Source organism: Sebastes fasciatus, chromosome 14, assembly GCF_043250625.1.
Source record: "Sebastes fasciatus isolate fSebFas1 chromosome 14, fSebFas1.pri, whole genome shotgun sequence".
In the NCBI taxonomy this organism is placed as follows: domain Eukaryota; kingdom Metazoa; phylum Chordata; class Actinopteri; order Perciformes; family Sebastidae; genus Sebastes; species Sebastes fasciatus.
This window is the reverse complement of record NC_133808.1, coordinates 1374270-1386407: the sequence shown is the minus strand read 5'-3', so window position 1 is coordinate 1386407 and position 12138 is coordinate 1374270. Positions and strand designations below refer to the sequence as shown.

Here is a 12138-nt window from a genome sequence, read left to right as displayed (position 1 = left end):
AGGTACTGCATGTAGCATAAAACAATATGCTCCAATCATGAGTATTACATGAGAAATGAGACTGGCTTAAAACAAGGTGTGTGTGTTTGATTTAGAATGATGAGAAGTGTGATGTAATTCTACTATAAACTGTCTCTTGAAATAACATGGACAAACTGATCTTATTTTGACTCCCCAGGTGAGACCAACTGGTTGATCATGGCTACAGGGGTGGCAGACTGTTATTACAATGTGGCTGACCTGCCAGCAGGGGGCTCCTTCAGGTTCAGGGTGGCATGTGTCAATAAAGCTGGCCAGGGCCCCTACAGCAACCTCTCCGAAGTAGTAAGCCTGGACGCTTCAGGTATGTATCATCTCAAAGAAACTCTTTGAGACCTTTGTGTTTATTTTAGATAAGGCCATCAAATATACATTAAAGGGACTGTTTGTAAGAATCAGAAATTAGTTGTGACAGCAACACCTGTGGCCGTTAAGTCAACAAAAGTCAGCGTCCTGTTGCTCGCGCTCGCCCGTGTGCATGCACTACCTGAATGTGAGCAAGCATCCGTCAAAACAGTGAGGTGACACACGTCAGCTAAAAGCACAATATCACTCTATATTTCAGCTGCTTGGCAGTAATGTTAGCTGACCAGACGAAGGTCTCTCCATGAATCAATGCTGATCCTAGTGTTGGCTTTTCCTGCCTCAGCCTCCCGATCGCGGCCGGAGGGAACAGGGGAGACAGCGGAGTTTTGGTCGGAGACGATAACGTTTCTCTCTGCGGAGCCCCGTCACTTCACAAGACACGGGAAACCTCTGTTGGTCTGGAGGAGCTGCAGCAGTTATTTCTGCACAAACGTCCACTGAACATTCACTAGATATTCTCAGAGCTAAACTAACTCTTCTGCAGTGTGGAGTGTGCAGCATGCATGTGAGAGTGGAGCGAGCTGAGCGTGAAGGCAGGCAGAGGAGCAGAGGAGCAGAGTACAGCAGAGACTCCGGTCCTGGAGACCAAAGCTACGGTCTCCCCCGCGTCCTCCGGCCGCGGCCAACACTGTTTAACAGATGGGCTTCACTAGATACAACCAAGAGGTTTTGGTGCTTCACTGTAGTTTGTGTTGGTGTCTGAGTCTGAACAGCGTGGACACACGTGAGCGCGCATGGGACACCGACCCGGATTGATTTATACGTGTAACTTACAAACAGTCCCTTTAAGTTGCTTTCAATGTACTAATTTATTATGTCACTATATCCTGACAGTAGTGCATGAGACAGGTAATCTGAAAAAAATCATGTGTGTCTGTGTTCACCAACAAACTAAACCTAATGTGCACTTTATAAACGATTCTTTTCTCACACACTATGAACATTTTTTAACGTTAATATGATCATTCGTATAGCTGAATGTATGTTTGATTCTGAAAGCATTACTTCGTCCCTATAGGCAGAAGTTCTTGTGATATTCTCTTGCAGCTCGGATGACATCTTCAGTGTTGACTTTATCTCCAAATTCAATCTCTCTGTGCTCCAGATGTGCAGATGCTTAACGGCATCTGCAAGATTTCACAGATCAGCGCTGCCTAGTTTGACCGTTTGATCGGAGTTTGCGAGTGATTGACAGCTGCCTCTGTTGAATGAACAGCCAATAGGAACGCTCTCTCTCTGAAATGACCTGTGATTAGTCAAAGTCTCCTGTCATGGGCTAGATGTTCTAAAGCCTGAAAACAGAGCCATGAGGAGGAGCAGAAGTCTAGTTTTCTCTCAGAACACTTGAATTACAATATGCTGAAAGACTATTATGGGATTTTTGCCCAATGATGATAAAAATATACTGCAGCTTTAAAATGTCTAGATTCTGAAAGGATTACAGTTTTGTGTTTAAGTTTAGTTTTTGTTCACTCAACTCATGAAAGATTTCTACTATATGTTGATGATGTCCTCCTTCTCCTTGTCTTTCTTTAGAACCAGCTAAATCCAGTGCTACAGTGGTGGTCAAGACTGCACCTGCAACTACTCCTCCTCCCCCTGTGGTGATGATGTCATCCATGAAAGTGCCTCCCATTAAACCGGCTCCTAGTAAATCCAGTACAGTAACACCCGTCCCTCCCTCAACTTCAGCTCCCGCTCCATCTGTGGCTAAATCTGCTTCTCCAGTAACCATCAAACCCGCCGTGCAGGTTGATGCTAGCCGTCCTGCTGCTACTCCGCCCGTTAGTACAGCTCCCTCAGAACAAGCCCCTGCTCAGACCACCACAGCTGTCCAAGCCACAGCAGCCAAAGCCAAGACCACCCTTAGCATCAGTGTGAGCAAACCACAAACCAAACTGGCGCCTCCCCCTGTTGTCCCACCCAAACCCAAAAGTCCTGTAAATGCAGTCTCCCCCATAGCCAAAAAATCCCCTTCTCCTGTACCACCACCTGCACCTGCCATTGGGAAACCCATTTCATCTGTTCCCATGTATGTGCCAGCTGCGACCGTACGTGTTACTCCACCTTCTCAATCTACTTCCACCCCAACAACCACCACCCTTTCAGTCACTCCTGTGACTGTCTCACCGCCCGTAACTGTCTCACCATCCGTGACTGTCTCACCGCCCGTGACTGTCTCACCGCTCGTGACTGTCTCACCGCCCGTGACTGTCTCACCGCCCGTGACTGTCTCACCGCCCGTGACTGTCTCACCGCTCGTGACTGTCTCACCGCCCGTGACTGTCTCACCGCCCGTGACTCTCTCACCGCCCGTGGTGGTGGTGCAGAGCTTCACACCACTGCTACAAGGAGGGGACAGCCGGACTACCCCATCTGGACGCGTCACACCAACAGGACGGGCCACACCTTCAGGACGCAGGACGCCGTTGGGAAAGCCTGGAGAGGGATCTCTGCGCCAGGGAGTTCCACAGAAGCCTTACACCTTCATGGATGAGAAAGCAAGGTAATGAGAGAGATTATTATCAAACATCATAAGCTAAATAAACTCTTTGCTCCTGGATCAGCTGGAAACAGATTCCCATATGATGCATCGCTGTAGATTAAACTACCCAACAGTATATACAGGAGTTAAAGACATTGACAACAGTAAAACGCAACACATACATTAATGCAGCTGTAATATTAATCCAGAAACATCATATATAATAGTAAAACCATGGATGTATAACACTGACAGGGACCATTTCACTGCACAATGATTACTTTTTTGATACTATAAGTACATTTTGTTGAAAATGCTTTTTCTTAAAGAAACAGTGTGTAGTATTTTGGGGGATCTATTAGCAGAAATGGAATATAATATTCATAACTATGTTTTCATTAGTGTATAATCACCTGAAACTAAGAATCATTGTGTTTTCATTAGCCTTCATATCTACATAGGGAGCGGGTCCTCTTCACAGTACGCCATGTTGCTCCTCCATGTTTCTTCAGTAGCCCAGAATGGGCAAACCAAACACTGACTCTAGAGAGAGACTTTCACGTTTTTACATTACCTGAGTACCGTTACCGTAGTTACCATAGTTACCATATTCCTCCAAGACTCTTGGAAAGGGAGGGGTGAGCGGAGGAGTATTCAGTTGATCTGCAATCTGCAACCTCACCACTAGAGTGAAAAGTTTTGAATGCAGGACTTTTACTTGTAATGAAGTATTTCAACAATGTGGTATTAGTACTTTGACTTAATTAAAGGTTCTGAATACGTCTTTCACCATTGTCAGGAAGTAAAAAAAACTAAGCCAGACTTTATAAATAAAACAATTAAAAAGTGTCTAATCTTTCAGAGCAGTTATCTATTTGATAATATGTTCTGCTGAGTTCCCCAGTGAAGGCTGAAGGTAATACATGTTGACATTTTGTTCATTTTTTTGCCCCTCAAACTCAGCACTTATTCATTTAAAGGTGCAGTGTGTAGGATCTGGCGGTATCTAGCGGTGAGGTGAAGAGATTGCAACCAACTGGTTTATGGACATAAAGGACCTGTTGACTCTTGATTCTTTTTCACACAGGGGTCGGTTTGGTGTGATCCGTGAGTGCCGGGAAAACGCCACAGGCAACCTCTTTATGGCTAAGATTGTTCCATATGAGGCAGACAGCAAGCAGGGCGTGCTGCAGGAATACGACATCCTCAAGTCCCTTCATCACGAGAGGATCATGGCTCTGCACGAAGCTTACGTCACGCCGCGCTACCTGGTGCTTATCTCCGAGTACTGCAGTGGGAAGGAGCTGCTCTTCAGCCTAATAGACAGGTGAAGCCAAACAGCTGTACTTGTTAACTTGGTTGCTTATCGGATGTAAAATCACTACTTCCCATTTATACTGAATGAGCTGAATTTATTTAGAGATGAGCAACTGCCTTAAAGTATTCTCCCTGGAGCCCTCTCAGCAGCTGTTTTCTGGTGTGTTTCAGGTTCCGTTACTCAGAGGATGACGTGGTCACCTATATCGTGCAGATCCTCCAGGGTCTGGACTACCTCCATACCCGACGCATCCTCCACCTGGACATCAAGCCAGAGAACATCATCATCACCTACATGAACGTCATCAAGATCATTGACTTTGGCAGCGCTCAGACTTACAACCCTCTCTTCCTCAAGCAGTTCAGCCCTCCTATTGGAACGCTGGAGTATATGTGTAAGTTGTACGGTGTACGTTTAACACAGACCACTGGGGGAAAAAAACATAAGCTGCCCTGATCAATATTTTTATTTTAATAATAGATCGGATGAGACCCAAATTCCCTCAACTCTGTGGAGCTTATTAGCATCTTTCAGCTCATGTTTTGGTTTTATGTCCTGCAAATTTACTTTTACTGGATTCAGGCTCTTATCAGCATCATTTCCAGACTCAGCAGGCAGCCTCTTTCACAGACTGTACACTACCTGCTCAGCACCAAATGGCAGACAGACACAGCTAGCTAGTGAATAGAGTTGAGCATTTAGCAGCTACAGAGCCTGATATTTGCTTTTGTAGATTAAAGGTATAGATTGGGTGTTTTGAAGTGGGGTTGTATGAGGTACTTATCCTTAGTAGGTGTATTACCTACAGTAGGTGTATTGCCTACAGTAGGTGTATTGCCTAAAGTAGGCGTATTGCCTACAGTAGGTGTATTGCCTACAGTAGGTGTATTGCCTACAGTAGGTGACGGTTGGTGCGCAGGTGTCCCACTTTATGAGGGACTGCATAGCATTTTTATCCTTTGTCCCACGTCCCACATATTGAGTTGATGTCCCACACTTTCATTGGCTCTAGTTTTCAAAAGTCAAACAGCTGCAGGACTGACGCTTTTTGTAAATCTGGCTTTTATCCTGTTGGCTGTGAAGAAAGCATGGATGGCTGTCATCACGGGGCTGTGGTTACTGTCAAACTGAGCACACATGGGTCAAGTGCAGGTTAACATTTCACCATCTTTGCTACACTACACCCAGCAGGGAAAATTGCGAGTCACTGCAATCGTATTTGCTCCCATCTCGCTTACTTCAGCTTTAATAGAAATCATTGATTAGAAATGTGTTCCATGATGTTAAGGCAAAGCACTGAAAGCATGGAGCAAATATGATTAAAACATTTTATTTTTATAAAACGGTCACTATATCCTGACAGTAGTGCATGAGACAGGTAATATGAAAAAAATCCTGTCCCTCTGTGTCCTCCGGTGTCCTCCGGTGTCCTCCGGTGTCCTCCGGTGCTCCTAACAGCATCTGCAAGATTTCACAGACCGGAGGAAAACATCCAATCAGAGCTGAGCTGGAGCCTTGCCGTCTCTGAGCAGCTGTCAATAACTTGCAAACTCCGATCAAATGGTCAAATTAATCAAATATGAATCAATATTCTGTAATTGTAATGCCTATTTCTCTCCTCAAATGTTTTCAGAAACATCTTGTAGTGTACTGTTTAGCTGTAAAAAGAGAACGTTTGCCTGAAAACAGAGCCATGAGGAGGTGCAGAAGTCTAGTTTTCTCTCAGAACACTTGAATTACAATATGCTGAAAGGTTATTTTGGAATTTGTACCCAATTATGCCAAAAACATTCTGCCTACTGAAAGTTTAAAGGATTAAAAAAGTAGAATTCACTTTAGAAATGATCCTCTTACTGCCATTATGTGCATTGGGGTAGGTAAAAAATAGAACTTTTTTCACCTTTAAGTGTGCATTATGTAATCTTCCTGTGCTCATTTATCAGGATGAAAATGATACAAAAAACCCTTCATGACAAGAGTATGATTGATTTTTATAGATCGTTGAGTTCTATTGATACAGATCAATTACTGTAATTACTGTTGATGTGTGTAACGGTTTTGCCAGTGGGCGTGCACTAGCTGTGAAAACACAGGAGTATTATAAACTAAGACTATGCATTCACACATTTAAAAAGACTACACACACACAATTAAGTAATTACATATAGTTTGTGTTGTACAAAGACAATTTGCAGATGTGATTAAAGTTCTGTGTAAAATAATGAAGGCTTTTCCTTTCTTGTCTCTGCAGCTCCAGAGATGTTGAAAGGGGATGTAGTGGGTCCTCCAGCTGACATCTGGAGCGTGGGCGTACTGACTTTCATCATGTGAGTACTGCTTTCACAGCTTCCACCCAGCAGGCCCTCTTTAAATAGAAACATAATAGTTATGTCTTTATGTGAAATGAGGCTTATGATTGAAAATGTGTCTGCTGCATTTGCATTTCAGATCTCAGGTCTTTCCTTTATTATTTAATTTTACATGGTGTGGACATCTGGTTGCTCTTGTGATACTCATTTAATTCACAACTAACCTAATGATTAGATTGTATTGTGCATTGTGGACATGTTTTGAGGGATCTACACTGTTTTGTAAGTGTCAAAACTTCCCCCTGATTTTCCAGGTTGAGCGGCAAGTCGCCTTTCATTGAAAATGATCCTCAGGAGACTGAAGCCAGGATCCAGGCGGCAAAGTTTGACCTCTCTAAACTCTACCAGAATGTGTCCCAAAGTGCCTCTCTGTTCCTCAAAAAGATCCTCTGTAGCTACCCTTGGTAAGCTGAACATGCATCCTTTTTGTAGTTCCCATATTGTACAGAATTTCCATCATGGCCTACGGCTGAGACCTAATTTTACAGCAAAATAAATGGTTGAGTAGATCATCATATTCTCACACAGCAGATATCTATGATATCTTCGAAAAAGTTATTCCTCATTTTTCAAGCGTTCTCCTACGAATGTCCAGCAACGCGTGTCCATTTACGCCTGTTACATGCATACAGTCTTTTCAAAATAAACTTCCATCTTCACAGGAAACAACTTGGTTAGGAGTAGGCAACAAACGACTTAGTTAGGTTTAGGAAAAGATTGTGGTTTGGATTAAAAATAACTGCAGAAGTGGAAGTTATGTAATAAATAAATCAACTGATTTCACACGGGACACGAACACTGTTGTCCTGTGTGACAGCCTGGTGTTTTTTGACCCAGCTATCCATCCCGACCTCCTCCCTACGCGGCGTTTGTCATTCTTTATACTTCCTGGTTCACCATTATGTGGATTCAGGGCCGGCTCTGGCACTTTTGATGCCCTAGATGAAATTCAGATCCCCCAGAACCCTAACCCTGGCCCCGTAAACCGCAACACACATCAGACATCACAATGGTTTTAAGAGAAAAATTAAGATTTTTATTTTCATAAATAACTGTATTTATTATTATATAAATAAGCACATGGTCCCTGATATTGTTGGCTTAAAAGTGTTTAGTCAGTTTCACTACAACGAGAGTTAAAGGGATGAAAAGTGTATTTCTTTCTTTCTTTCTTTCTTTACTTGTTCTTTTGCTACCTCAATGCGCAAAATGAGAACGGGCACCCACCGACATTTATTTTTAATACATTTTTATGGCCTACGTCTTAAACCGGCCCTGCGTGGATTAAATATGAATTGATTTCATGGGATATACATGAATTACAGTGCATTACTTTTCATATTTATAGCTATGAACGGTGTATGAGAACAGCCTGAATAGATACAAACCGATGAGTTACTCAGTTTAGTGGCATCACCTTTTTCACAAAATATTGCATGCGGCCCGCTGGAAAATCTTCTCACTGTCTGGTCTTCCACAGGGCCCGTCCCTCCATTAAGGACTGCTTCAATAACTCCTGGCTTCAAGATGCCTACCTGATGCGCCTCCGCAGGCAGACTCTCACCTTTACAACCACCCGTCTCAAGGAATTCTTGGCCGACCAGCAGCGCAGGCGAGAGCAGGTGGCCACTAAGCACAAAGTCCTCCTGCGGTCCTACCAGAGCTCGCCACAAACCCCCACCAGCCCCGCCACGCCAAATGTGCCAACTTTTCCCAACGCACCTGTCTCCCAATGAGAACAGGCTTCCAAACACCAGTTGTCATGACTTTACCGGGGATGGGGATGGGGGGGGGGGGGGCATCCTCAGAGTGAGACGAGACTTTGGGCCGTGAGGTGGGATGGTCCCTTCAGGTTTGAGTTGTTGAACTTGGTTGGAAGAAAAAAAAAAAAAAAGAAACCAGCAGTGGCTGTGATCTACAGAGACGTCACTTCTTCTTCTTTTGTGGTTCCTAAAGAGAATCTAAAAGAGGCTTTCACACTTAAGGGAACTCTTACAAAGTTACAAGAGCCTGACTGTATTTTTTATATGGTGGACCTTGTTCATACAAGGCAGGATGTTGTCTTCAAGTTAGTACCTCAAGGTTTGTAACTTTGCATACATTTTGGATAAATGACTTCCGTTCTTACTGTCAACTCTCCAATGATTAGAGGGAATGCATTATTAAGACATAGTAGTAACCCTAACCCACTATGGAAGGCCTAAAATTGCTGTAATAGAGTTTTGATGTTAAAAACATTGTTTCATTTAAGTACAAGTTATTCACGAGATTCCAAAATAATGAATTCTGAGCACAATTTCAAAACAAGGAGCGCTAAAACAATTGATGCCTTTTCCACAGCAACACCTCCACTGTATCCGTCTACAGTCTCATAGTCAGTGTTTCCTGACCACATGTTCATTCTATGATGTCTAATTATGTGTCCATGATTAAGGACAGCCAAGATTGCTCTCCTTAAACTTAATCCAACTTTATTCGTGCTACAGTACCTGAGTTTTTATACTCCTGTAGCATCTCGATGATTGTCAAGATTGTAGCAGTTCCTTTTTTAGTTCTGAGTTTTGGAGTTCAGAGGATACGTCGGAGGATTCTCTACAAGGGCTATTAGAAAAGGACTCTTATAATCAGCACTAATTTCTTCCCTAATGTTACTAAAGATAGTAATGATTTGCTCATTCTCAATATCTGAATTTTGTTTTGGAATTTGTTATTAGATCATTTTTGCTCCAAGTGATGAGATGCACAGCACAAGTGGCTCCACTGTGTTGGCGCTCTGCAGACACTAGTTCCTTCACCACAAGTAAGCTAACAACCAGCAAACTGGCTTCCAGTTCAGCTCAGCTCTTCCACTCAGCCCAGCGTAAAGGATCCAGTGGGATGAGCCACGCAGAGATATTTACACTCATCTCTGAGTTTACTAAAATGAACTTTACAAGTTTGCTGAGTCACTCAATGTGTTTTTAGAGTGTGCATACAGCACTCAGCCTGAGATACCAGATCATTATTAAATGTGAGATTATTCAGGGGGTTAACTGAATGGCTTTAGAAACCCACTGGTGATACTGGGGTGCCTCCAAGTGCCCTTAACCAGTTAGCATTAGTCAGCATAAAAAATAGCCTCTCCAGTTCATTGAGAAAGGATGTTTATTACGACATTGTTGAGTGTATTAGTTCTTATTTTAACAGCTACTACTTTGAAAAAAAAAATAGTTATTTGGTTTTTATAAATTACAGTTTTTAAATGACCCAGACTTTTTTTTATAAATAAAGTTAAATAAGATTTTAAATGGTTACAATTAAATTATAAATTATTATTTATTCCCTAAATTAAGCATCATATACCCTTTTGGTTTCCAGCCCATACAAGCTTACAAGACGCTATACACAGTGATCAAAACATAAATTCAATACATGTGCAATATTACAGCCCCCGGTTTAAATCTTAGACAATCCATACAGCATAGGGAATATTTAATATATTTTAAGGGAAGCCTCCTCTTATTCCATGCTCGAGCTATATTGAGGGAAAAATACATAAGATAATATTGTTAAAAACAAGTCTTACAAGTCTTTGTTCATTATCAATAGATTGTAAATGAGAGAAAACATGTCTGGTTGATTTTCACTGCAGAATGGGTAAATCATACATTTGATCTCATTTTAGTCCTTTAAAGCACGTAAAGTCCTCTTCAAGGACAATATTGAAGACTGCAATTGGACACATACTGACAATTGTCCCTTGGTTGGATTGAAGGTAGAATATGACTCATGCTAAATATTTGTTTCGGAAGTCTATCTTTGGGTGTCACTACCAGCACATTTGCTTTAACATGACGTTGATCATAAATCAGTGATGCGTTGATCATTTCGATTCATCCTCATCATAAATAAATGGCTAACTTGTATTGTTTCTTTCATATTGCTTTGCCTTGTGAGGGCAAATTCTGTTTTCAGACCAGCATGTGAAACATTTGCACAATGTCAGATTTTTGATCACTTTGCTCTTCACAGCTGTGTACAGATTTGCACACTTAATACAAAAAGTGTAATTTCTGCAACAGGTTGGATTCATTTTAAAGTCGACTCCCAATCAGACAGTGATGAGTCTTTTACGACGATATCGTGTAAAGCTGCGTCATACATTCAGCTAAATCACCAGTTGTTTTGATCAGTGTATACTGGCAGAGATTGTTGGTAATTCTATGAAATGATTCTACTAGTTCTATATATTCTAATGCTATTGCTAGATAAATACTGCCCTTTTCTGCAGCTCTTTGTCTTTTTGGCTCAGTCATTTCTCTATGCAGAGTAGAAGTTAATCACTGAGGGAGTTGTTTTAAACCTGAATGAAAACATGCAACATCAGCATGAGGATGCAATTTTGCATTCAATTCTGAACGTCTGTGCATTATATTATGTTCTTTAATCATACAACAACTATTTGTAAGCAGACGACAGGGTTTTGAAAAAAAAGATGTTGAACGCTTCACATTTTGTATTAAATCCTATGCCGTATTTTGTGGAATGTGTTGCAGTGCCTCGTGATGGATATTAGACCCACAGAGAAAATAGTTTGTTAAATGAATGACTTTTTTTGATTATATGAATGTGACTGCTTTGTGTGTGTTTCGCAATTTGTTTATTTATTGAGTGACTGTATTTGTTATAGCTGCTGCTTTTTATTTTGTGACCTTTCTGAATCTGGCATGGAAAAGGCATGACAGCTGTTACGGCTATGAACAATAAAGGAAATATGAGAAATATATGAATACAATGTAGTAATGTGTTCGTACCATAGACTGTATAAACGTGCTCTCAACCAACTCGTCACATACTTACGCTTTGGCGTCACTTTAGGTTTAGGCAACACAACCACTTAGTTAGGTTTAGGAAAAACGACATGGTTGGGCTTAAAACTAAGTTTTTAGAGTGGAAATGAAACTGAACGTTGTGAACACAGGACACGAATGAACAGCTGATTGTAACGTGAAAGTGAAACTTAACGTATGGGACACGAATAGCGGTCTCCTGGATGAAAGTCCTCTCTTCCCACTTGCCCGTTGTGTCTCTTTCGCTACCTCACCACACTCGTGGTGCAATTTCTCTGTGCGTTTGCTGTTGCCGCGGATGGGTTTACATTGTAGTTAATTGGACGCCCGGTGCGTCTCATACTTGTGCTAAAGGGTGCCTCGTGCGGCGGTATCACATGCCTCGGTATTTGACACACTGGGAATGAGAACAGGCTGGCTGTATATAAAGATGGACGATGCGTCTCCACTCCAGCTGTACAAAAGTGAAGCCAAAATATCCCGGATACGGGAGCCATCTCGAGATTTTGACGTCATTTGGAGCCAGAGTCTGCGCAGTAGTGATCGGGGGGGTGGAGCCGCGGTAATGAGGTCTTGCCCACACATATGCCCGAGCCACTCAGGAGCCGAGCACGGCCGCAGCTTGTTAGCGTGAGCCACCTAGCTGCTACGTTAGCACCACGGTAGCTCTTTGGCTAGAAAGACACGACTACTAAGCATAATATCTCTATAAATACATTAATGATCAAACTG

The 12138-nt window shown here is 42.2% G+C and overlaps 1 protein-coding gene across 5 annotated transcripts in view; it reads left to right on the top strand.

The window, feature by feature from the left end:
* Positions 1 to 11342, top strand: part of spegb (striated muscle enriched protein kinase b) — a 53669-nt gene extending 42327 nt beyond the window's left edge. For 4 of the 5 annotated variants that reach the window (XM_074658111.1, XM_074658110.1, XM_074658114.1 and 1 more), the window contains exons 35-42: positions 179 to 343; positions 1942 to 2911; positions 3978 to 4217; positions 4379 to 4602; positions 5667 to 5771; positions 6460 to 6535; positions 6832 to 6981; positions 8058 to 11342. In XM_074658111.1, the coding sequence (XP_074514212.1) occupies positions 179 to 343; positions 1942 to 2911; positions 3978 to 4217; positions 4379 to 4602; positions 5667 to 5771; positions 6460 to 6535; positions 6832 to 6981; positions 8058 to 8313 (2186 nt within the window). In that variant the 3' untranslated portion in view covers positions 8314 to 11342. The remainder of the gene's footprint in view (positions 1 to 178; positions 344 to 1941; positions 2912 to 3977; positions 4218 to 4378; positions 4603 to 5666; positions 5772 to 6459; positions 6536 to 6831; positions 6982 to 8057) is intronic. The other variant, XM_074658113.1, reaches the window with a different exon arrangement.
* Positions 11343 to 12138: the final 796 nt, after the last annotated feature.